This window comes from Pogonomyrmex barbatus, unplaced genomic scaffold, assembly GCF_055798465.1.
Source record: "Pogonomyrmex barbatus isolate J1 unplaced genomic scaffold, ASM5579846v1 scaffold2, whole genome shotgun sequence".
Lineage (NCBI taxonomy): Eukaryota > Metazoa > Arthropoda > Insecta > Hymenoptera > Formicidae > Pogonomyrmex > Pogonomyrmex barbatus.
The window spans coordinates 17,720,715-17,742,221 of record NW_028297116.1 but is presented as its reverse complement, the minus strand read 5'-3'; the positions used below and the strand labels follow the sequence as shown (position 1 = coordinate 17,742,221).

General features: G+C 37.1%; 7 protein-coding genes across 12 annotated transcripts in view; 4 read left to right on the top strand and 3 right to left on the bottom strand.

The window, feature by feature from the left end:
- Positions 1-7,914, bottom strand: part of LOC105434240 (tubulin monoglutamylase TTLL4) — a 139,525-nt gene extending 131,611 nt beyond the window's left edge. The window contains exons 1-2 of one of the 3 annotated variants that reach the window (XM_089076219.1): positions 7,822-7,914; positions 5,858-5,910 (exon numbers count right to left, since the gene is read on the bottom strand). The gene's annotated coding sequence lies outside the window, so the exon portion shown is untranslated. Of the gene's footprint in view, positions 1-5,857; positions 5,911-6,090; positions 6,751-7,659; positions 7,802-7,821 lie in introns of those variants that run through there. The other 2 variants (XM_089076221.1, XM_089076220.1) reach the window with 2 other exon arrangements.
- On the top strand, positions 3,588-5,490 carry LOC105434237 (enhancer of split mgamma protein). The gene is made up of 2 exons (XM_011649900.2): positions 3,588-3,935; positions 4,172-5,490. The coding sequence occupies exons 1-2, from the start codon at positions 3,861-3,863 to the stop codon at positions 4,718-4,720; spliced, it is 624 nt and encodes a 207-aa protein (XP_011648202.1). The 5' UTR covers positions 3,588-3,860; the 3' UTR covers positions 4,721-5,490.
- A 131-nt stretch (positions 7,915-8,045) lies between the features above and the next one.
- LOC105434235 (uncharacterized) lies at positions 8,046-12,308 on the top strand. The gene is made up of 9 exons (XM_089076224.1): positions 8,046-9,015; positions 9,118-9,291; positions 9,514-9,708; positions 9,799-9,983; positions 10,195-10,315; positions 10,394-10,601; positions 10,691-11,019; positions 11,322-11,492; positions 11,574-12,308. The coding sequence occupies exons 1-9, from the start codon at positions 8,965-8,967 to the stop codon at positions 11,715-11,717; spliced, it is 1,578 nt and encodes a 525-aa protein (XP_088932350.1). The 5' UTR covers positions 8,046-8,964; the 3' UTR covers positions 11,718-12,308.
- A 265-nt stretch (positions 12,309-12,573) lies between these two features.
- On the top strand, positions 12,574-14,109 carry LOC105434234 (mitochondrial 2-oxoglutarate/malate carrier protein). Its single transcript, XM_011649897.3, has 6 exons — positions 12,574-12,662; positions 12,730-12,945; positions 13,159-13,295; positions 13,396-13,566; positions 13,749-13,848; positions 13,920-14,109. Exons 1-6 carry the CDS (start codon positions 12,574-12,576, stop codon positions 14,107-14,109), a joined length of 903 nt encoding a protein of 300 aa, XP_011648199.2.
- On the bottom strand, positions 13,870-15,479 carry LOC105434259 (mitochondrial 2-oxoglutarate/malate carrier protein). Its single transcript, XM_089076226.1, has 4 exons — positions 15,353-15,479; positions 15,068-15,238; positions 14,635-14,734; positions 13,870-14,541 (listed from the first exon to the last, which is right to left on the bottom strand). Exons 1-4 carry the CDS (start codon positions 15,453-15,455, stop codon positions 14,343-14,345), a joined length of 573 nt encoding a protein of 190 aa, XP_088932352.1. The 5' UTR covers positions 15,456-15,479; the 3' UTR covers positions 13,870-14,342.
- Positions 15,480-15,603: 124 nt separating this feature from the next.
- Positions 15,604-16,586, bottom strand: LOC148936728 (mitochondrial 2-oxoglutarate/malate carrier protein-like). Its single transcript, XM_089076227.1, has 2 exons — positions 15,937-16,586; positions 15,604-15,817 (listed from the first exon to the last, which is right to left on the bottom strand). Exons 1-2 carry the CDS (start codon positions 15,999-16,001, stop codon positions 15,604-15,606), a joined length of 279 nt encoding a protein of 92 aa, XP_088932353.1. The 5' UTR covers positions 16,002-16,586.
- Positions 16,587-16,647: 61 nt separating this feature from the next.
- On the top strand, positions 16,648-21,310 carry LOC105434232 (dymeclin). 4 transcript variants are annotated; one of them, XM_089076217.1, is made up of 12 exons: positions 16,648-16,748; positions 17,297-17,599; positions 17,720-17,917; positions 18,070-18,314; positions 18,384-18,599; positions 18,681-18,859; positions 18,948-19,073; positions 19,144-19,257; positions 19,336-19,617; positions 19,706-19,888; positions 19,994-20,110; positions 20,189-21,310. In XM_089076217.1, the coding sequence occupies exons 1-12, from the start codon at positions 16,687-16,689 to the stop codon at positions 20,354-20,356; spliced, it is 2,193 nt and encodes a 730-aa protein (XP_088932343.1). In that variant the 5' UTR covers positions 16,648-16,686; the 3' UTR covers positions 20,357-21,310. The 4 variants fall into 4 exon arrangements, with proteins under 4 accessions (XP_088932343.1, XP_088932344.1, XP_011648195.2 ...); XM_089076218.1 differs by having other exon boundaries at positions 16,693-16,927; XM_011649893.3 differs by having other exon boundaries at positions 16,697-16,866.
- Positions 21,311-21,507: the final 197 nt, after the last annotated feature.

The window sequence follows — 21,507 nt, the reverse complement described above, 5'->3', positions numbered from 1 at the left end:
GTGGAAAATCACGCGGATCTGACTGAATATAAATTACGACGAAAAATAATGAAAAGTATAGTCATTCGATTACTCGACTAAATCAATTATTCAAATATTTCGTATTTTGAATAACACAGTTCACATAAAGATAGGGAAGGGAGGGAGAGGTATTACAAATAAAGCTGTTTATTAATATTTGTGACTAGAACTCGATAATCTTTATAATTAAGTTGGAGTGAAATTTTTATATCATATATTTAAATTTAAAGGAATAATCCGCAATAATACTATTTCAGGTTCTCTTAAAGATAAATTCTAAAAAGTTTTAAAATTTAATATGCATATAAAATTTCCTATTTAATATGCACAAATCTCTGTATGTAAATATATTTTTATTTTACGAATTTGTTGATTATTAAACACAAAATGTCAAAATTTCGCGATGTCATGAAAATCGTTGAAATAGTTTGGTTTGTTATTCAACTTTCGACTAATTCGCTATTAAATTTCACGATTTCAATCTCGACAAATGACGTAATAGAGATTATACATGTAGAAAGTGCATTTGGTTGAACGGTGCAAACGCTACATAGCAAGCAACGGAACATTAAGCGAAACTTCCGATTACGACACGTTATCTATTTCGATGTAACTTTGCATGTTCGCAGGATGTTTCATGTAACTACACGCGGTATTTAAATATTTGGATATGAAATACACGCGCAAATATATTTCTTTTAGATAAACATCCGCTATTTTTGGATAGTAGAAGAATAGTTCGTCAAAATAAATACGTGAATATATTTTTTTTTAATATCACATGACCGAGCAATAAATAAAACTTTATTTTTAGATTTCGGTTTTTGTAACACTAACTCTCCATTTTTTTTCAAAGCAATAGCAAATAATGGATCCGGTTTCTCTAAAATGACACAAATAAAGATAAGATAGAAATGCGAAAAAAAAAGATTGTATCCTTGTGCGTCATCAGCAATTCTCGGAAATTGTATCTGGTCCGCTTTCACCCGATGCGTTTAGCTTTCGTGGTTACATCTACATCACGCCGCGTTTCAGACACTTTGAGGCCCCGTTAACATCACGCTAATTAGATCCCACGAGATCGCGCGGGCACGAAGAGATCCGATCAAAGGAGCGGGGCAAGAGCGAATGAGACAGGAAACAAGTTACGAGGGGCGTTATCTCGCGATTGTGACAGATTCTATCGAGGTACCGCCACACGTTAACGACACACGCAATTCGCCGATTCGCGAAGAAGAAAGAAAATAAAATAGAGAGAGAAAGTAGAAACTTGAGAGAGAGAGAGAGAGAGAGAGAGAGAGAGAGAGAACAAAGCAGGAAGCTTTGTAAAAGCCACGGTAGCAAGAAGAGAGATGTAAGCAGCGAGGGGGAAAAAGATCAAAGTGACGAATGGACGCAGAAGAAGACAGAGAAGGGAAGGGTGCCGTAGGGTCGCAGAAACACGAGAAGGAGACGGGAGAGACTCGAAACGAGCGTGCGTAATTATTCGGTGCGAACGACGTTTAAATATCCGGGCTCTGGACCGCGAAATAAGCGTCCGAGTGGCCGGTCGGGCACTTAGGAAGGACGTAGAGAAAAAACGAGCGGAGGAAGGGCGGAGAAAAAAAGGGAAGGACACGAAGTATAGCGAGGGTAGAGAGAAACAAGAAAAAGAAAAGAGGAGGAGAAAGGCGTAGGATATAATTCAACCAGTGGCTTGCTCGAAATTAGTATCTCGAAGTGGAGTGCATCCGAGATACTTGTTTCATGCGATGACTATCCGACGCGGGAGGACGACGATTTTACGAGTATGTTCGCGAGATTAAGACCGTAAAGGTCTACTTTCGGCCAATTTTTGCCAATTTGGCGATAGGTTACGCGAGCAAGGATATTTCACCTTTCCGAGAATTGCTGATGACCCCCCATCACGTGAGAGGAATGTTTTGAATATTCGCGCACCGACAACTTTTTTACTCGTTAGCTCTTTGTAATTACCGCCCGTGTACCCGATAATTACACGTAATCGAGGTGAAATATCACGGTGCACTCCATTGCCCGAGAAATTCACGGACGGCGCAATAACAATAAAGATAAGGCGAAAGCGAAGGGATTTGATTTTTTATGTGCTTACAGCTGTAATATTTTTATGCAATTAAAAATTGCATACTTTGTGAAAGTAATTTTTTAATTCACATATACAATTAAAATAATATTAGTAGAACAGAATTATTAATTTTTATTTTACGTGATTTTTCTTGATATTAATTTCTAAATCACAATATCACGATAAGAACGATTTTAAATGTCATGTTAATAAAGAATAAACGTTAGATTCTCTTCTCCGAATCAGTTCTAAAAATTAGCAATCTATATCGTAAAACAAGCATGAGGCATAAGGGTAACTGTTTCCCATCAGCCGTAATAATCGATAAAGTAAAACGCAGCGAGCGAATTGCTATATTAAGATCCGATTTGCTCTTCGATCCCATTCACCCGACGTTGCGGAACGCGCGTGCTACTCAGAAACGAAGACAGAAAATCGGCGCCAGGGCAAGATTAATTAATCGCGTCTCGCTCTGTTACACGACCGGCTCTGTAACGACTGATTTGTCATACCTCTTTGCATTGACGAGCTTCATCGAGTTCGTCTACGATTTCCCTCCCCTCCCCCCTCTCTCTCCCTCTTCCATCTACGTTAATACGCGTAAATCGATCAATCGCGCCACCGATGGCCGCGATACCATTCCGCGACGATGACCGGATCGGACGGCTACGAAATATGCGCGCGTTCACACATACATAGAAGGCACACGACACACGATTTAACATCGTGTAGCCGGTGGGATTGCAATCACGCGCCGGAGTTGCGCCGGACTTGTGCCCAGCACGCTCCTCAATCGGCCGAAGCGGGAGAACCAGAAGCGGAGAGAGAGAGAGAGAGAGAGAGAGAGAGAGAGAGAGAGAGAGAGAGAACAGAGAGAAAAGAGAGAAAAACTACGAGGAGGAAGAGGACGCGAAATCACGATAAGAAGATCCAGCACGAGCGTAGAAGTTGCGGCTGCGATGGAAGAGGTTGCACCTCAGGCGGGACGAAGGAAGACGCGGCTCCTCTATTTTGCCCCGGGGCAAAGAGAGGAGGACGTCAGTCGAGATCTAGTCCTTCCGTATGAGCGCTCGTAGAAATATAAGCGCCGATGAGCGACAGAGAGGGATAGAGACAAGGGCAGAACGAGAGGAGTGAAAGATAGATGGGTGGAAGAGAGAGAGAGAGAGAGAGAGAGAGAGAGAGAGAGAGAAACAGAACGACGATTACGAGCCGCGCATACCGTGGCACGTCCACTCGTCGACGATCAGCCGAGATAGAGAGCATCGACTCCGCGCCGCGCGGCTAGGTGCAACAAGGACGCAGAAACGGTGACGATGGCTTGGTGTGGGCGCGTGTCTGGCAGCTGCCGCTTACAGGTGGTGTGCTTGCTTGGGAACCAACCTCTACGGACCGTTCCCACGGAAGGCCTGTCCCCCACTATGCGGCCCCGTGCCCGTCCCCCTGCCCCCGTTCACGCGGGGGCCCTTGCCTATATAAGTCGAAGCCTCGCCCGATCGCGGTTACAATCACGCTCTGTTCGTGTTCACTCGAAGGTCGAGCTGGAGACCGACGTGTTGTTCAGATACACGCACACGTTTCCTTCCGCCAACCGCCGCAGTGACTCGCAATCGTAGCGACGATTTTAGAGTTCGACGAACTGGTGATAACGCGAGGAGGTCGCGTCCGCGCGATAAGCCAGTAATACAGTTATCAAAGTGAAGTTTTGATTGTGCCGCAGCAAAAGAAAAAAAGAAAAAAAAAAACGGATTAAACCATGCAGATGCACGAGCAGATCATTCTAGCCGATGGGCAGGAGCAGCCGATCTCCAGGACATACCAGTATCGGAAGGTAGGTGACATCTTGACATTTCAAAGAGGCGATCTCTCTCTCTCTCTCTCTCTCTCTCTCTCTCTCTCTCTCTCTCTCTCTCTCTCTCTTAATCTCTCGCGTGAATTTCGAGTCGATTTGCAATTATTTCCTTTGAATTTCTACAAAAGTTTTGTCGCGTAAGATAGACATTCTCGAGAACGTTAGGAGCCAACGCAACGTCGTTCTATAGCGATCCGTTCGTTTCGATTTCGTAGGTGATGAAACCGATGCTGGAGCGCAAACGCCGAGCGCGCATCAATCGCTGCTTGGACGAGTTGAAGGATCTGATGGTGACCGCGCTGGCCGGCGACGGCGAGAACGTGGCGAAGCTGGAGAAGGCGGACATCCTGGAGCTGACGGTGCGTCATCTGCACAAGCTGCAGCGCCAGCAGCGTCTCTCGGCGAATCCGGTGATCGACGCCGACCGCTTCCGCGCCGGCTACACGCATTGCGCGAACGAGGTCAGCCGCTGCTTGGCCGCCACCCCCGGCGTGGACGTCGCCCTCGGCACCAAGCTGATGACGCATCTCGGTCACAAGCTCAACTCCATGGACAAGACCGGCCCGTTGACGATCCACGTGACCGCGCCGCAGTCCTCGCTGTCGCCCACCAGCGAACTCAGCGCGGACGAATACCCGATGCCGTTGACGCCGGCGTCCAGCCAACCATCCCCGGTGCGAACCGACATCGATGCCGTCTCCCAGAGCCACCAGGGTCTCCTGCAGGTGGTCAAACCGAACGAGCCCATCTGGCGACCTTGGTAAAATTCTCATCCTGACACGGCGGATCCGCCGAAGTAAATCCGAGTAAACCGGCGAAAAAAAAAAAAAAAAAGAAAGAAAAGAAAGAAAGAAAGAAAAACTCTCGGATTCGAGAACTATCGACGCCGGTGTTGCAATCTCTGTCTGTGATCTGAACGGAATGAACGCCGCGTTCACGGGAAGCATCGCGAGAAGGAAAAGCGAGGAGTCTACCCGCGCGGCAAGAAGATCACCTAGACTTAAGGAGTTCCATTTGCTCAAGGACACTCGGACCGACGTGGACGTCGGACTTCTCACGACGTTTCCGACATTCCCGCCATCGACTTTGATAACGTTCCGCAGGAGTCAGGAAAGCACCTGGGATCTCTCGACACGTAGTTTTATCCACGGCCACGCGCGGCTGAAGCTTTAATTTACTCGACGAGTTAGATGTTTTCTATTGTTTATTTCATACTTTTATCAAGAATGTTTTTTTTTTCTTTTTATTTTCTTCGCCGATGTATGAGTTCGTTGTTGTATGAGTCTCTTCGAGTCCGAATCGAGAACATCGAATGTGGGACGACGACGATAACGAATGGCCTTACGAGGCGGCGATCTCGGTGATTCCGCGAAGCGGCGCGTCCGTTTCGCATCGCGTGACGCGGATATATGTAAAAATGAACGAGCGGAGAATCTTGTGATAGAGAAACGTGTACCTGTGATATTTACTGTAGTAGACGTAGAGAATATGATAGATGACTAGATTTTTAATAAACATGTTTCGTATCCAGCAATACGTATCCACGTGATTTCGTGCTGCCCACCCAATAACATAGATTAAGATTTAAATCTCTAATAATACAGAAATTACCGATCATTCCTTCACATTTATATATAATTTTATATTAAATTTAATTAACATCAAACAAAAACTATTTAAATTGGAATTTATATTATATTGAGAGAGACTAAGTTAAAATATGTATGAAATTCAAATTAAATCATTTGAAATGCGAGAGCTGTCAAATTTCAAAATTCGCGTTACATATTAAAAAGGTTCTTATAAGATCAATTCGATTGTCAATTTTGAAACAAAACGTAAGTGGAATGCTTGAAATTTGTTAAGATAAAAATCAATTGAATTTTTAGAAATGCACTTACCCTAATGCAGCTTCCGGAAATCCCTGTAGAGCATTCCTATCAACCACTTCTATCTGAAAACACATGCCACAGGCATTAATCAGCGCTGAATTTAGAAGAAGATATCGATCAGATATCGATATTTCAGTATTCTGTGTTTGCGCCCCGTACGGAACATTTCTAGCAACCATTTTCATCATCAGAAAGAAATCCATGGCGAAAATTTTCAATAAGAATAAAATATCATTCTTTACATTTTTTTTTTTTAATTTCTTGACGCTCGATGTTGACTCTCGATTTCTTGATTATTATTGTAATCGAAGTTAAATTCAAAAATTTGACGTCTACGTTGCTCCTCTGATTGATACCCTTTGGATTTATATTTAATGATTAATTCCACACATTCACCTCGCTTTGACACGACAGTTTGATTGCGACAGTTTGATACGCGAATATATAAATAGGTTTCCGGTGCGAAAGAGTTAATCAGGAATGTAGTCCATTGTTTCACAATACGCCTTATTAGCTGCATACCACAAGATTTGTATGCACGTTTACCGCTATCGATCTTCGGAATTTGTATACAAAGACGTGAAATATCGCGCCTGCAAGTCAAGTCATTATAAATCTTGCCGCAGACATGGAAGGCGATCGCGCAGTAACACGCTAATTAATTCGCAAATAATTCCACGTTCTCGAATAAATTATTTTACAGATATTGAAAATAGTATGCCATAAATATTTAATAAATTTATGTAATACGTGAGTAATACGTTGGGTTATTATAAAAAAAAATGATAAAATATGATATTCAATAATAATGGTTGGAAAACCCAAGCGGAATATTCTACAACACAATTTTCGAAACTTCACGCGAAATAACTTGCAAAATATAATTCCTGACTACACTTTCGGATTTAACTTCTCTCTCATACGCGAGCCGTATTCAAATCAGATTGTAGCCGCGATTCGGAATGCGAAATCTGATCCGCGGCATTCAAAACTTCCGTGCGATACGACGATCGATCCCAGTTGTATCAACGAAAGTTTCAAACTCGTGTGTTTCGAGGAGATAACACAATTCGCAATGGGCGATCGCGCTCTCCTGACTCATCGGATTCAACGAAGCTTTTGATACGCGTCCGCGAGCTTTGAATGATACGCGAACTTAACGAAGGCGCCGTTTTGAGCGTTTTATCGATCGTCCTTGACGTGCCTCGAGTGTGACCCGATGCGATTCTACTGTCGATATTTCATCGATCTCGCCCCGTCACCTGGCGCAACGACCTCCCGTCGTCCACGCCATTGCGCGCGCGCGCGCGCGCGCCAAAAATTTGCGCGCGTATTCCGGAAGCGCCGCGGCGAGGTAAAACAAACCGATCAAGCGCGGGATGGGAATTGCCACGATTACGGACGACAAGCGAGGAAACCGGTCGCGTTGATTCCTCGCTCGGAAAATCCGCGAGCAATCGTCAATCGTTTCGCGCAACAACAGCGCGTCGCGTTGTATCGCGTCGCCGCTGATTACGTGGCGAAACGATCGGCATTCCGGCAACGGAATCGGATCGGATTATCACGAACAAGATTTAGGTTAGCGTCGCCGGGATCGAATGCACGCCCGGCACTTCCGATCGCCGCCATTAATTCACGAATTCGCGCGCGCGCGCGCGCGCGCGCGCAATGGCGCAAACTCGCGTCGAGGAACATCTCGGAATGGGACACGTTCGAACATCCGTCGACGGCCGCGGAGAAACAGATCGGTCAAAGCGTCGATCATGCGGGATTGCTTATGTTACGATCGGAACACATCTCGGCCGACTCACGTGTCGGCGTAAATAGCCTCGCATCACGACGCGAACTCGCCGGTACGCTCGAGTACGGACGCGCGCCCCGCGCGTCCCTCGGGATTCCGTGCGTGTCGGTGGTACCGCCGGCGCACGGGAAGAAATGGGAAAAACACTCGGCCACTGCGATATCATACTCACTTTCCCGATAACCGAACCGCCACTCAGCTGTAACACGTGCCGTCACCACAGGTGCACGATCACGCTTCGCCGTCATCTTGCGGCAGATTCGCGCAACCGTCACCGCTGCTCGATGCTGGCAATATCGATGTCGCGGTGAACGACGACGGGAAAAGAAAGAAATTCTTATTCGAACCTTTCTTCTCGTTCGAGTGATAACCCAAGGAAAATCCATGGCGCGTTGTAAAAATCTTAAAATTGTTTTCTATTTCCGCACCGGGCTAATAAAACGTTCGATTTCCCTTTTTGTCAAACTTGAAATACATATATATAAATAATATAATATAAAAATACACATACTTACGATACACTTACGCTTACACTTATTATATAAATATACTAAGTGTATATCGGTTTAATTACAAAAAACAGATTTTATTTTTATCGTAGAGATTATGAATAGTCGTAACTTTGAAGAATTCAGTAAATATACTCTACGCATTGATATCCGAGTGTTATCGATACTGTTATCGCGCTATATAAACGTGTATATCGTGTTTTCCGATATATAGAGATTTTTTATCTATAAAAATATATAGATAAAATATAAAAGTGTGTACGCGGCAATCCATTAGAATTCGATTTTATCGTGATGTCAGAAAATGGAAGTAATTACTCAGTTCCATATATTAAAATGAAACTTGGGGTTACAGGGGGTGTGCAGGGGGTTTCATGCCACGTGAATTTGGCGACGAAACATTATCTATGTGTCTTGATAAATTATTATACATATAATTAGTTAAAATCTTTTTGTGAATACAAGAAGATATAAAAATATTATGAGTGTCATACAAGCAACTCTACTTTTCTTAATAAAAGAATTTCAAAGGATTCTGTTATATATTTTTCCTTGCACATTGAAAGTGGTTATAAAATAGACTTCTTTTCGGTCCTTTTATTAAGCCGCAAAGCGCATTGATCGCTTTCATTTGGTTTCTATGTCAACCATTCGTGCCTTAGGAAGGTAGTTTTCGCACGTTCGTTGAACTACAGTTTTCCAAGAGGAATTCAAGATATTCGGATTGAGAGACTTTGCTTTCATTGCTAGCTATTATAATTTTTTCGATTTTTAAAATAGTACGAAAGAAGATACATCATCCGGAAATGCGTACGGCGTATCTCTTGAAACCCGGTCAAACCCTCGAAAACACCAGGGTATTTCAACATTATTCTCAAACGTCAAGTTCATAAGGACTGAGTTCATCCTGCGTAATTACTGAAAATTTAACTTTTTAATTAAAATTTAGCTTTTCGCAGGTATCTCAAAGAGATCGAGCGTTAATAGTGACGAAGGATACCTTCCAGCGTTTCGTGGATTATACCACGGAGAAGGACAGAATAGCGGCACAGCAAGAGAAAGAAGCTGCAAAACTAGCAGCGCTAAGAAAGGCGACATATGAAAAAAGTAAAACGTGGGAGAGTACAATAGAAGTATGCTTGACTTGTTTTCAATATAAAATGAAATGAAAAATATAAAGAATATTTTACTTGAAAATGTAAAAGTTTTTAAAAGTGCAGAGATAAAATATATATTTGAAATTTCTTGGTTTAAAAAGAAAATAAAAAATAAAAATAAATTTCCAGATAAATAATTTGCGAGACTCTATCAAAATTTATTTGATCTGTTTGATAACGTTGCTAATTTGATAATAGAATATTAAGGCGAGACGGAGGGATGAATTATTGTCAAAGAGGCAAAAGGCTGAGGAAGAGAGGAAGATGTTCGTAAAGGAAATGACGGAGAAAAAGGTGGCGGAGCGTGCAGAAGTGGTGCAGCAAGCAAGGAGATTGCTACAGCAAAAGAGGCCTTTGTGCCGGCAGATTAATCGCGCTCTTCTCGTCTCCGAGGTACTTTCTCACGAAAGGAGTGTTCACGTAATTTCTAAGCGAGGCTCACCGTTAATTAAACTCAAAATAGGCTACCATGATTTTTAACAGTGTTTCAGGGAGCTGGATGCCCAAGTGGCCTTTCAAAAGACTATTAGAGCAATGGACAAGGAGCAGGAAGCTGAATATGTTAATTCGATTAAAACAGATGTTGCGAGATATGAGGAACAGAAGAAACAGGAAGCGAAAGAACGAGAGAAAAAGACGGAAGATTACAGGACTGCATTGCAGAAACAGTTAACTAAATTAATTTTGATAAGAATAGGAATGTGAAAGTATAATTTTCAATATTTCAAAGAATATTAATATTAATTATTCTGAATGTTTACAAGAATATTAATATTGATGTTAATTGATTGACTATAGGATTAGTATAGAAAATTAAAAAGAATGTATTTTTCCCATTGTATTGCAAAACATCATATTATCAGATTAATTATAAATCAGGATTGAAGAAAACAAACGGGATAATAAGCTAAAGATGACGGAAAAATTGGAAGCTGAAAAGCAAGATCTAATAAATATAACTCGAAATATGCAACTTACGAAAGAGAAAGAAATGCAAGATGTATACACCAATATTTACAGAAAAACATTTTTTTTTCAATTCGAAGAAATTTAATATATATATTCCTCCTATTGATAGATACTGAATAAAAAGAAGAGATTCCAACAATGTTTCAAGGAAGCGATAGAAGAGAAGAAACAATTTGAGTTGAAATTAAATCACAATGAGGAATTCGAGGATCAAGCGTTGGAAGTTTGTCGAGAGGCTAAAGATCGAATACAGAAAATCCATAAATCAGTAGCGCTGAAGGAAAAGGAAGAGAAAGCGCGTCAGATGAAGATTATAGGTCTGTGATAATGCTTTCAGAAACATAAATTTCGTATGCAGAATTCAAATGGATAAGACAAACCCAGTTATTAATGATTCTTGTTTCAGCGGAGCAATATGTTTCACCTGAGAAAACTCGCGAGGTTAAAGAGCAAGAGATCTTAAGAAAAGCTATTGAGGAGAAAGAAGCAGCCGAGGTGGAAAAACGAAAGGCACAAAAGGAACGAGAGGAAAAGATGCGCGCCCTCATGGAAGAATATAGACTTCATGACGTAGCTATAAAGACCAAGCAGAGACAAGAGGAGAAGCACCTGAAAGCTTGGGAGATGATGCAGAGATTTAAAAAAGACGAATATGACAAACAAACTAATTTGGAGGAACGCGAACGACAATGGCAACAAAAACTGGAATATAGAAACGAATTGAGGAAAGATATTGTAAGATTAAAATTTTTTATAAAAATAGTAATAAAAATATCCGAGATAGATTCTTGAGAATAATTATTTCTTTTTAAATAAACTTCAACTTACTTTTGTTTATTATATGTGTATGTTACATTTAAGATATAATTTTTACACAGAGTATTTTCTATCTAAAATTAGTTTTAGTCTAAAAAGTTTTAATATGTATTTTTCCTAGCTCTGCTTGTATCAATATAAAACGCAATGTATGTATAAATGTTACAATTGTTAAAAACAATTGTATGTAAAAACTTTTTTAATTTGATATTAATTATCAGGAGGAGAGACGAATCGAAAAGGAACGCGAGGAAGTTCGCGAAGCTGAGGCTAAAGCTGAGACTAAAACTGCAATCGAGAAAGCCAATCAAAGGATTTTACTTTACGGCGACGAAGTTTTAGAAGAGTCGAAGGGTGTGAGACCACTTTATCCGATCATCAAAGCTATAGAGGTATATTTAATCACCTGCGGTGCGGAAGTTTGAGATTAATAGAATCTCAAATGACTTAAAAGATCGTTCCTCTGATTATAGGAGATTAAAAAGGAAATAGGGTTAATGCCGAAAAAAATCGAAGAGTCAACCGTGAAGGCGGAACGGCCGGGGAGAAAACGCAGAGCGCGTCGCTACATTTGCGCGAAACCTGTTCCGGTCGATCAAATATATTATTTGCAGTAAGCCGTTTGCATAAACAGGGCTAATTTGTAAGTCATTCGTTCGCAATTACCATGCATCCGTCCGATCATTATGTCATTTATTCGGGACTTGCTTAAATCATTTTCGTGTCGCGCTCTCGAGTCGCGCGCGTTTTGACCGACGAAAAAAATTGGTAAAACCAAAGTTGTCGATGTCAAGATAAAATTTACCAGTAATTTACGAACAAAGAATTCGCCAACTCGTGAAAGTCCGAGTTCCACTCTCACGGTTGCTTATTGCAGTAGACACTCGTTATACATCAGAATATTATATCGCTCCTTTCTCGAGCGATTAAATAAGCTGTCTGGAACAGGTTTCTTGAAAATGTGTTTCGTACGTGCACGTGCACGGTTAATTAACAAAATACATAAATTAATATGAGTTTATTATCTTATAACATATCAGTAATATAACAAGCATTTTTAATATAATTGTTTGTGAAGATTTTTTTTTTATAAACAATTATAAAATATTTCTTGTATGTATATGTATAATCGTATAATGTATCAAATCCTTGTATCAGAATAAAACAATCTTAAAATACACTATCTATTAACCTTTTATGTAAATAAATTCTTTTCTATTTAAATAAAATGCAAATAGTTCATTTTAATGCAATTTAAATAAAAATCGACTTATACTATGAATCGATACTTTACTATTACGTCGCATTTTTTAATAGGTTAATTTGAAAAAAAATTGACATTACAAATTTTAATACGTATATATTTTGACTTGAAAAATTTCAAGATTTTTTTAAAAATTATCTTAAAGAATAAAAACTATTTTTTACCTTTTACTTATTTTTGTTTATTTCCTTGATGCAAAATTATTAAAAATGTCGGGAAAAGAAAAGGAGGAGCCAAAAGAAAAGAAGAAACAACCTATACCACCAATAATGAATTTCATATTGGGTGGTCTTTCCGGGTAATTTGTTATAATATTAAATTAAAATTGAAAATTGAAATATTTTAAATGTCCATTTGTGTCTTAGTATGGCAGGCACTTGCGTGGTTCACCCGATGGACGTGATTAAAAATAGGATGCAAGTGCATAAAGGGAAAGCATCAATCCTGGACGTAATCGGCACCACGTTCAAAACAGAGGGCATTCTTTCGTTTTACAGCGGCTTAACGGCCGGTCTCTTAAGACAGGCGACGTACACGACCGTACGACTCGGGATTTATAATCAGCTGCAAGATTTTTGGAAGTAAATGACATCGATGACATCGCCCATATAAAAAAATTACAAAAAAACGATCGAGAATTTTTTCGAATATGAAAGTTTGAAAAGAAAGTCTGAAGGAAATCAGGATGTTTCTTAATAAACGTCTCTTTACGATAAAGTTAAAGTTAAAATAATTTGTCTCATTATCCGATTCCAGTTTCAAAAAGAAAATTATCGTATTTAATGTGTATTTAGACAGAAATACGTCGGTCGTCCCACTTTCCCGGCTTTGGCAGCCATGGCTGGAACTGCTGGTGCTATGGGAGCTTTCTGTGGAACACCAGCCGACGTCGCTCTTGTGAGAATGACAATAGATGGCAGATTACCAGTAGGTAATGATAAATTTTTATATGAGACAATTGGTATATTAATTTTTATTAATATTAAAAAAATGTTACCTAGAATAATTCGGCTAATGCTTTTAATACTCAGAGCAGAGAAGAAATTACAAGAACGTAGTCGACGCTTTTGGCAGAATTGCCAAAGAAGAAGGAATATTCGCTCTTTGGAGAGGAAGCGTGGCCACGATGGGAAGGGCTATCGTCGTTAACATTTCACAACTGGCCACTTATAGCCAAGTGAAGCATATGCTAGCAACAGAACGTAAGTTTAAACAACAGTTTTCACAAATTTTTTTGATTTTAATAATTTGATTCTTTTTAATATAAATCAAATATGCAGATCTATTTTTTATAAAATTAATATACGTATTTGATTTATATTTCTATATATATATATATATATATTTGTTTAATCTTTTTATTATTTGTCGATTATTCATATAGTGGGCCTTAAAGAAGGTTTAGGTCTACATTTCGGTGCATCCATGATATCAGGATTTATCACTGCGTTCAATTCCATGCCTTTCGATATCGCCAAGACCAGGTTATCAATAAACTTCAAATCTTATTCACTGATATAAAAAAAATTTAATAATCACTCTTACTTATCCGCAGAATACAAAATATGAAGGTCATTGGCAAACCTCCAGGCATGATTTCAGTTATAATGTCAATTGCGATAAGTGAAGGGATAACAGCTCTTTGGAAAGGTTTCTGGCCGACTTATTGCAGAATAGGTCCGCACACGGTAATAACTCTCGTTGTTAACGAGCAATTAATGCGTTTATACAGAACACGTTTTTAATTCGATAACAAAATTCGATAAAAAAAATATCCAAAGGTATGCATTTTTGCACATATATCCATCATAAATGTACAAAATTTCAGACAAATCTTTATATTTATTAAAATAATGTGTAACAAATTTTGCTGATTTAATTAAATAATTATATTATTCTATGTTAATTTTAGATTTTATTCAAATTATATCGCGTAATTAAAAAAAATAATTTATACTGACACAAGTAAGTTTCGTTATTACGTCACCGGGAAAAATTTCAAATACATTCGATGAAATTGATCAACGCACACCATGGTAATTACAGCATTGGGCGCTGCTCTGGAATAATACGGAAGAAAACCACGCCATAACGATATTATACTTTCAGTTTTAGCAATATTAACAATCATAGCCATGATATTAGGGGGTTTTGTAGGTTGTCTCCAGTTTTGAATTCTATAAAAATGTTTAATGGTTTAAATATTTAAGAATTAATTATTTAGATTATTTTATTTAAGATTATTTTACTTCGATATCTTGCTATTTTACCTAGTTTTAGCTACGTCCATCGGAATCGAAACAAAACATGTAATTACGCTTGACATCATGGCAGCGACAAATTGTAATGGTATGCCGTTTTCGAAATACCCTATTATATTAAAAATATTTATTAATATTATTTATTAAAATTATTCATTGTAACCGTAATTAAATTATATAAGATTACTTTTTTTATTTTAGATTACATCCTTTTTTGCACAAAATTGCATTGCAAAACGAAAATAATCAAATCATAATTAAATCATAATTAAAATCGTAAAATCAAAATCATAATTAAAATTATATAAAACCGATTGATTCTACCTTTCCATTATACCTCTATTATTTCTTGTACTTGTATTTTCATATATTCTTTCTTTTATATTTATTTTATACTTTTCTCTAAACTGTATTATGGAAGCAGATAGCAAATTTTAATAACCTGTGTCTCGCAGCATCATCTTCGTCCTTGTATATGTAGCTAACAACGTTCCATTTACAATCGCCGCTCTGCCCATTGTGGGCACTGCTCCTCTCCATAATCCAGGAAATCCCTCGTCTTTCCATACACTAAAGATGCCGCTAATAACGTTTTTATAATTCCATCGCTTTTCTAAACGTTAATTTCCACGTGTGTTCAAGTATGCAACATTCTCTATTTTTCTCTATCATCCTGGAGGAGTAAATATAAATAAAAAAAAAAAAATAAATAAACAAATAAAAATACCTGGTGGTAAATTCACGTCAGCCACCATACGAATGAACAGTAAGTCAGTGGGGGTGCCGACGAAAGAGCCCATCACACCAGCTATCATCCCGAGACTAATCATCGTGACATAATTTAAATAACCGAAATGTTGTCTGAAGAAAACGGAATATCGTAAATCAGAACTACTTTTAGAACATGAAATAGCAATTTCTACAACTTTCAAGACTCGATTTCGCGGATTTTTAAATGTCGCGTGCAACTGACTGACATTACTCCCCGATATCCAGTAAAATGGTGTAGATTCCAAGCCTGCTGGTGGTGTAGGTCAATTGACGGAGAAGAGCCGCACTTAATCCCGCGTAAAAACCGCAGGCTCCGCTCGTGTTAAGAATACGAAGTGCCGTGTCACGTAAACTCTCGCGTGACATTTGCATGTGTATCTTAAGAACATCCATAGGATGCGTCACGATCTGAGCTACCACACTGCGATTAGCGAAATAATAAAATTGCCATCAATTTCAAAATTGCTAAAATCTCCACGTATTTATGTCTCGAATAAAAAAGTATAATATTCTCTTTATAACGGGCAATGAATTTTTTACCCCGACATGCCTCCTGTTACAAAGTTGACAAATTTTGGCACCTTGGCGTCTTGTTGAGTAGACATCGATATATCTTGTTCCTTTTCTTTCTCATGCTAATCTCAGTGCAATTTGTTGTTTTTATAATAGCTTTTAACAAGAATAGAAAAGTGTTAACCTACTATTTCACTGTCACATTTCTCTTGAATGTAGTAACGTTATATCATTTTAGAATAAACTCTATCATCAATCTGGCGATTAAATATTTATTAAATATTCTTTTAATTGAACATATTTGTAATATGATTTTCGCGATCAAGGAGTGAGCATAATTTTATAATAATAATTTTATTATAATTTTATAATATTACGATTGAGCAGCGATCCGCCCGTTGTTCTCCATACATAAAGAACAAATTGGAGGCGACTTTGAAAAAATAAAAGGATCCACGACAATACTACATCCCAGCAAATATAAATATACAAGGAGTTTCAAACGTGATCGTCAATCACCTTTACTTTTGAAACACTCTCTATACGGCAACATTTCACATCATAATCAACAGTCCGGAGACCTCGAGAAATCCACTTGGCGATTCACATCGCGAATATTCCTTTCCGCTGTCGAAAAATGTCATCGAATTTGAATTCCGCACAGTTGAATTGTGGACGATGTGGAACGAGCTGTTCGTGCCTTTTTAACCGATCGGTATGGCAGATTCACGTTTCCGACGACGTTTCGGCCAACTGTACCGATACGTCAGCTGGTGGATGCCAGTGTGGAACTTTTCTCTGTACATGCGTTATGTGCGAGTCAACTGGCCCGTGATCCTGCAAGTGCATTCTATTGTCAACGTGACGTGCGAGGGTGACGGGAGGCCGCGATTGCGAGTCGACGCCGAAGTGACGGGCTGACTGAGCTGTTTTCGATGCATCGAGCGAAGCTCGGAGGTTATTATCTCGTCACGGCTGCGTCTCACGCATCGGCGAGATAACGTCCTCCCGTTCTATCGTAACGAAAAAACTATGAAACATCGAACTATGAAACATCGATTAACGAACGACAAATGATAGAATGATAGATCGTGGTCGATAGCGCATGATTGTACGCGTGTCATCTCGCTAAGTCGACGTCAAACTGAATTGTATCAATGTACCTTCGATCGCGCTGTTTTTAAAAGGAAAGCGGACTTTCGTGTTTATTCATTACCGGCGGTGCCGGAAGGATATTTTTTTAAATCAGCGGAAAGAGTTTTCTCGATATCGATAAATAAATAAATATATGTGTACGAATAGAAAATAGAATGACTTAATTATTTATTATATGTTTAAGAGCAGATTCTTTTAATGGATATTGATAATTGTTGTCTTTTACTTTTAGAAGATTAATTGGGGCAATGGGTACAACACCGAGTCGCTATGAAGATCTCTCCAAGAATATGCATCTGGAAAGGTTCTGTGGGAAACAAAGTATACCCACGGATGATCCGTTCTGGAGTACATTTCTATCATATAACGTACGACCACCCATTACTAGGAATGATCAGATAGAATTAGATTCTCGGTTAGACGCTTCGTGCCAACAGTTGCTCGTTAATAATTTAGCTACTGGCAACTTTGGTACTCTGATACAGATAGCTCTGATACGTATTAACGAGCTATTAGGACCTATACAGAATCAAAAGTAAGTACGCAAAAGTAAGTCGCTTTGAATTATAATAATTATAATGTTGAATAAATCAAAGTTTTGGTTTTGGCTTAAAAAAGAATGATATGTGACATTCCAAATTATCTATTTATACAGTATAATATCAGCATGGCAAACATACAACGCACTGTTTGCCGTAAGATGTATTTTAAAGTACCTCATCGAAACTGTTGGTGAAGAACAAATGCTGAACCACATTGAAGCACCACAAACAGCAAGCGAAGCACTCTCTACTTTTAGATTGGCATATTTTATTGAAGCACTGATAGAACTTATTACAGATGTACCTTTATGGTAAGCAAAATTCAGTATACTTCAATAAATATGCATATATTTCCAAGAACTTTTACTAATACATATTGTATAAGCATTTGTATTTATATATAAATGTATTTATACTATTAATTAATATTAAAATACTAAATGTATTTATGTCTTTTTTACAGCGAATTTACATATGTCGTTCACTTGGAAGCAATAAATTGTTTGCTCGTGCTGCTCTCAGTGCAATTATTTTCTCAAACTGCAGCCGAATACAGTACAGTATACAGGATAGCGATGCACCCACATCTAAGCCAGCATGCGCCTGCTGTAGTGTGTACATTGTTACATAATTTTATTCAACAGGAACACGCTCCTCCGGGATTACTAACGCAGCAATCCGGGGGTAGTATTGTATTCAGTATTGCTGGTAAATATGATAATATCACAAAATGCGGGCGGTCCGTTTTACAAGCGTTAATATAAAGCATTGTTTCAGCCGGATTGTGGAACGTAATAAAAATGGGCATAGGTAGTGGTTCAAAGAATGTGCAGATTTCGCACAATGGCACCGCCGAGGATGAAGAGAAAAAACGCGATACGGAAACTCCGCTCGCTAGTCAATCTCTATTACTTTTACTGGTTCTGACGAATCATTGCACTGCTACGCAGAATCCATATAGAAATGCGCTTTTTTCATTTATAGATATGCAAGGTAAGCATTGATTTTATTTACGAACATCATACGGATCATTAACATCGCGTATATCGAATGAAAATGTATTTTTTGTTGCAGAAGATTACGGTGCGTCACAAGCGAAAGCCGATATCTTCAAGTTTAATTTAAATAAATTATATAGCACCATTTGTAAAATACCAAATACAGATGAAGTCACGCTTCTACTCTACATGTTGTTGCATAGAAATTCGAGTGTGAAACAAGATATAATGAGAAAGCCTGACATACAATTACTGGCAAGTGATCAAAACTCTTATTTTTTTCTCTTTATTACACATAATATTTAATAACTTTACAATGAAATGTTTACTTATATATTTATAGGTAACTCCGATATTACAAATATTATATTATGCGCCAAACAACACATCCCATCATATTTATATGTCTCTTATTATCTTGCTGATTTTAAGTGAAGATGAAACATTTAACAAGCGAATACACGAAATAGTAAGTATTGATATTTTATATAATTTTAATAATTAAGATAATGATTATTAATTATTGTCATTTTTCCAAGATGCTTAAAGGTGTAACATGGTACACCGAGAGATCCATAAGCGAAATATCGTTAGGCGGTCTTTTAATCCTTGTTGTGATTCGCACGATACAATATAATATGTTTAAAATGAGAGTAAGTATAATATTTTTTACATTGTATAATGATATAAATCCGCATCTATAAATTGTAATAATTTTTTATTATTGTTAGGATAAATATCTTCACACAAATTGTCTAGCAGCTTTGGCGAATATGTCTGCCCAATTCACATCTTTACATCCTTATGTTAGTCAGAGACTGTTAAGTCTATTTGAAACTCTTGCAAAAAAACATGCACGGTTAGAAGCAAAAATTCAAGCGCAAACAATTGTTACTCCTGATAAAAATAATGTTAATAATACTAAGATTAATACGACTGTTAATGTAAAAGTTAGTAAAACTGGAAAAGTTTCTAATGTTTCAACGACTTCCACTGAAACAGATGAAAATATGGTAAGTAATTAAAATAGATTATTTTTAAAAATAAAAATAAATTATTTTTTATTTAATATTTGTCAAATAAAATATATTATTTTTTTAGATTCAAGATTTAACTATACTTGAGGAGGTTTTACGAATGGTGTTAGAAATTATAAATAGTTGTTTAACTCATAGATTAACACATAATCCAAATTTAATTTATACTCTTCTATATAAAAAGGATGTCTTTCAGCCATTTAGAACACATTCTGCTTTCCAAGATATTATACAAAATATTGATTCTGTAAGTTTCACACTTTTAAATAAGGCCATAACGTTTTCATATTTGAATATGCATTACATTTTATTGATATGTAATAATTAAAAATTTCCAAAATATTATTCTTAGGTGATTAACTTTTTCTCTTATAAACTGGAACAAAAAGATCAATCACAATTAGGTGTTAGTCAAGTATTAGCCACTATACAACAAGGAACTTCAGAATGGCCAAAAGATCGCTTAAGGGTATGTAGAAATTGTTATCTTTACAATTTACTTGTTACAAAAATTTTGATATTGTTACATACGCGCTATTGTTTATAGAAATTTCCAGAATTGAAGTTTAAATATGTGGAAGAAGAACAACCAGAGGAATTCTTTATTCCGTATGTATGGAGCATTGTATGTCAAGGAGCATTGTTACATTGGAACGCGGAAAATATAAAATTGTTTTCCCCTAACAATGGCGAACCAACAATCATTGTTTGCTGATATTGAGATGAAAGATGCATCATGCTATAAACATTTAAAGCGATAATATAGGATAATATATAAAACTATAAGTTTGTAATAGAAATTGTCAAAACCAAAAGTATAAATATTTTTCTTTCAATAACTGAAAATGAAAATTTTAAAAATTGAAAGAAAAATAAGAGTATGCAACAAAGAGAGCATAATATATCGACGAAAAGTATTACACAATGAAGTACATCTTGTATAATCATTTTAATATTTACTATAAAAATAAAATATGTAAATGTAAAAATTTAAGTTAAATTCTTTCATTTTGTTACATTTTGAATGAAATAAGAGAAGGGATGTAAAAAATTTATAATGAATATTTTATATTCTTAAAAATCAGATTTTGTAACTTTTCTGTAGTTCTGTGTTATGATTATATATAAACGATATATAATATATAATGATATATACTATGTCAAGATGAGTGTACAGTTATTGCATCTCGATGGAATTAGTTAAAGCTATTATATTTTGTATTACAAACATGTTATTATAGGGGATAATGTAATTTTATATTAGAAATATCTATTAATATGCATGAAAAGTTACAATCTTCACAAAGTAATTTATTCTATAAAATAATTTACTTCACAGACATTATTTCGACGTTATTTCAAAATTGATTTTCTTGTAATCTTAGAATATATTATATATCTATACCGTTCCACAATATTTTTTTTAAATGTGAAAATGTAAAATTTTCGAGACTTCAGTGAATTATACTATTAGCCTAATCAGTAAGTAGTATATAATTTTGATTTTAATGACGTTTACAATATGTAAATAAATTATTAAGAAAATTAAATATATCTTTGTCTAATTTAAAACGTAATCTATTTATATAGTTGTTATTTGCGCTATATATATGTGCAAATAATTTTTATTTAATATATACATTAATAAATATTTATCTAATATTTATAACGCTTTGTTTTGTTTCTTCAAACATTCATTTAGTATAAGACTCGCGGAAATGGGACATGGATTCTAGGACAAACATGAAGTGGGGAGATATAGAAGAGAATAGAAATAATCCATTTTTAACCGGCAGGCCATTTAAAGATCGCGTATTAAATGCAAGAATAATCTATTTAAAAAATATTCATCAGAGAAATACAGTT

Bases quoted from the DNA above. Each gene is read 5' to 3' on its own strand.
- LOC105434237 (XM_011649900.2), top strand. From the start codon at position 3,861: ATGCAGATGCACGAGCAGATCATTCTAGCCGATGGGCAGGAGCAGCCG. The intron at 3,936-4,171 runs GTAGGTGACATC...TCGATTTCGTAG, and splicing joins GGACATACCAGTATCGGAAG to GTGATGAAACCGATGCTGGA.
- LOC105434235 (XM_089076224.1), top strand. From the start codon at position 8,965: ATGCGTACGGCGTATCTCTTGAAACCCGGTCAAACCCTCGAAAACACC. The intron at 9,016-9,117 runs GTATTTCAACAT...AGCTTTTCGCAG, and splicing joins AAACCCTCGAAAACACCAGG to GTATCTCAAAGAGATCGAGC. The intron at 9,292-9,513 runs GTATGCTTGACT...ATTTGATAATAG, and splicing joins CGTGGGAGAGTACAATAGAA to AATATTAAGGCGAGACGGAG.
- LOC105434234 (XM_011649897.3), top strand. From the start codon at position 12,574: ATGTCGGGAAAAGAAAAGGAGGAGCCAAAAGAAAAGAAGAAACAACCT. The intron at 12,946-13,158 runs GTAAATGACATC...ATGTGTATTTAG, and splicing joins CAGCTGCAAGATTTTTGGAA to ACAGAAATACGTCGGTCGTC. The intron at 13,567-13,748 runs GTAAGTTTAAAC...TTATTCATATAG, and splicing joins GCATATGCTAGCAACAGAAC to TGGGCCTTAAAGAAGGTTTA.
- LOC105434259 (XM_089076226.1), bottom strand. From the start codon at position 15,455: ATGATTAGTCTCGGGATGATAGCTGGTGTGATGGGCTCTTTCGTCGGC. The intron at 15,239-15,352 runs GTATTTTTATTT...ATTAACGTTTAG, and splicing joins TGACGTGAATTTACCACCAG to AAAAGCGATGGAATTATAAA. The intron at 14,735-15,067 runs GTTATTAAAATT...TTAATATAATAG, and splicing joins GATGATGCTGCGAGACACAG to GGTATTTCGAAAACGGCATA.
- LOC148936728 (XM_089076227.1), bottom strand. From the start codon at position 16,001: ATGTCTACTCAACAAGACGCCAAGGTGCCAAAATTTGTCAACTTTGTA. The intron at 15,818-15,936 runs GTAAAAAATTCA...CGCTAATCGCAG, and splicing joins GTAACAGGAGGCATGTCGGG to TGTGGTAGCTCAGATCGTGA.
- LOC105434232 (XM_089076217.1), top strand. From the start codon at position 16,687: ATGCCAGTGTGGAACTTTTCTCTGTACATGCGTTATGTGCGAGTCAAC. The intron at 17,600-17,719 runs GTAAGTACGCAA...CTATTTATACAG, and splicing joins GGACCTATACAGAATCAAAA to TATAATATCAGCATGGCAAA. The intron at 18,600-18,680 runs GTAAGCATTGAT...TTTTTGTTGCAG, and splicing joins TTCATTTATAGATATGCAAG to AAGATTACGGTGCGTCACAA.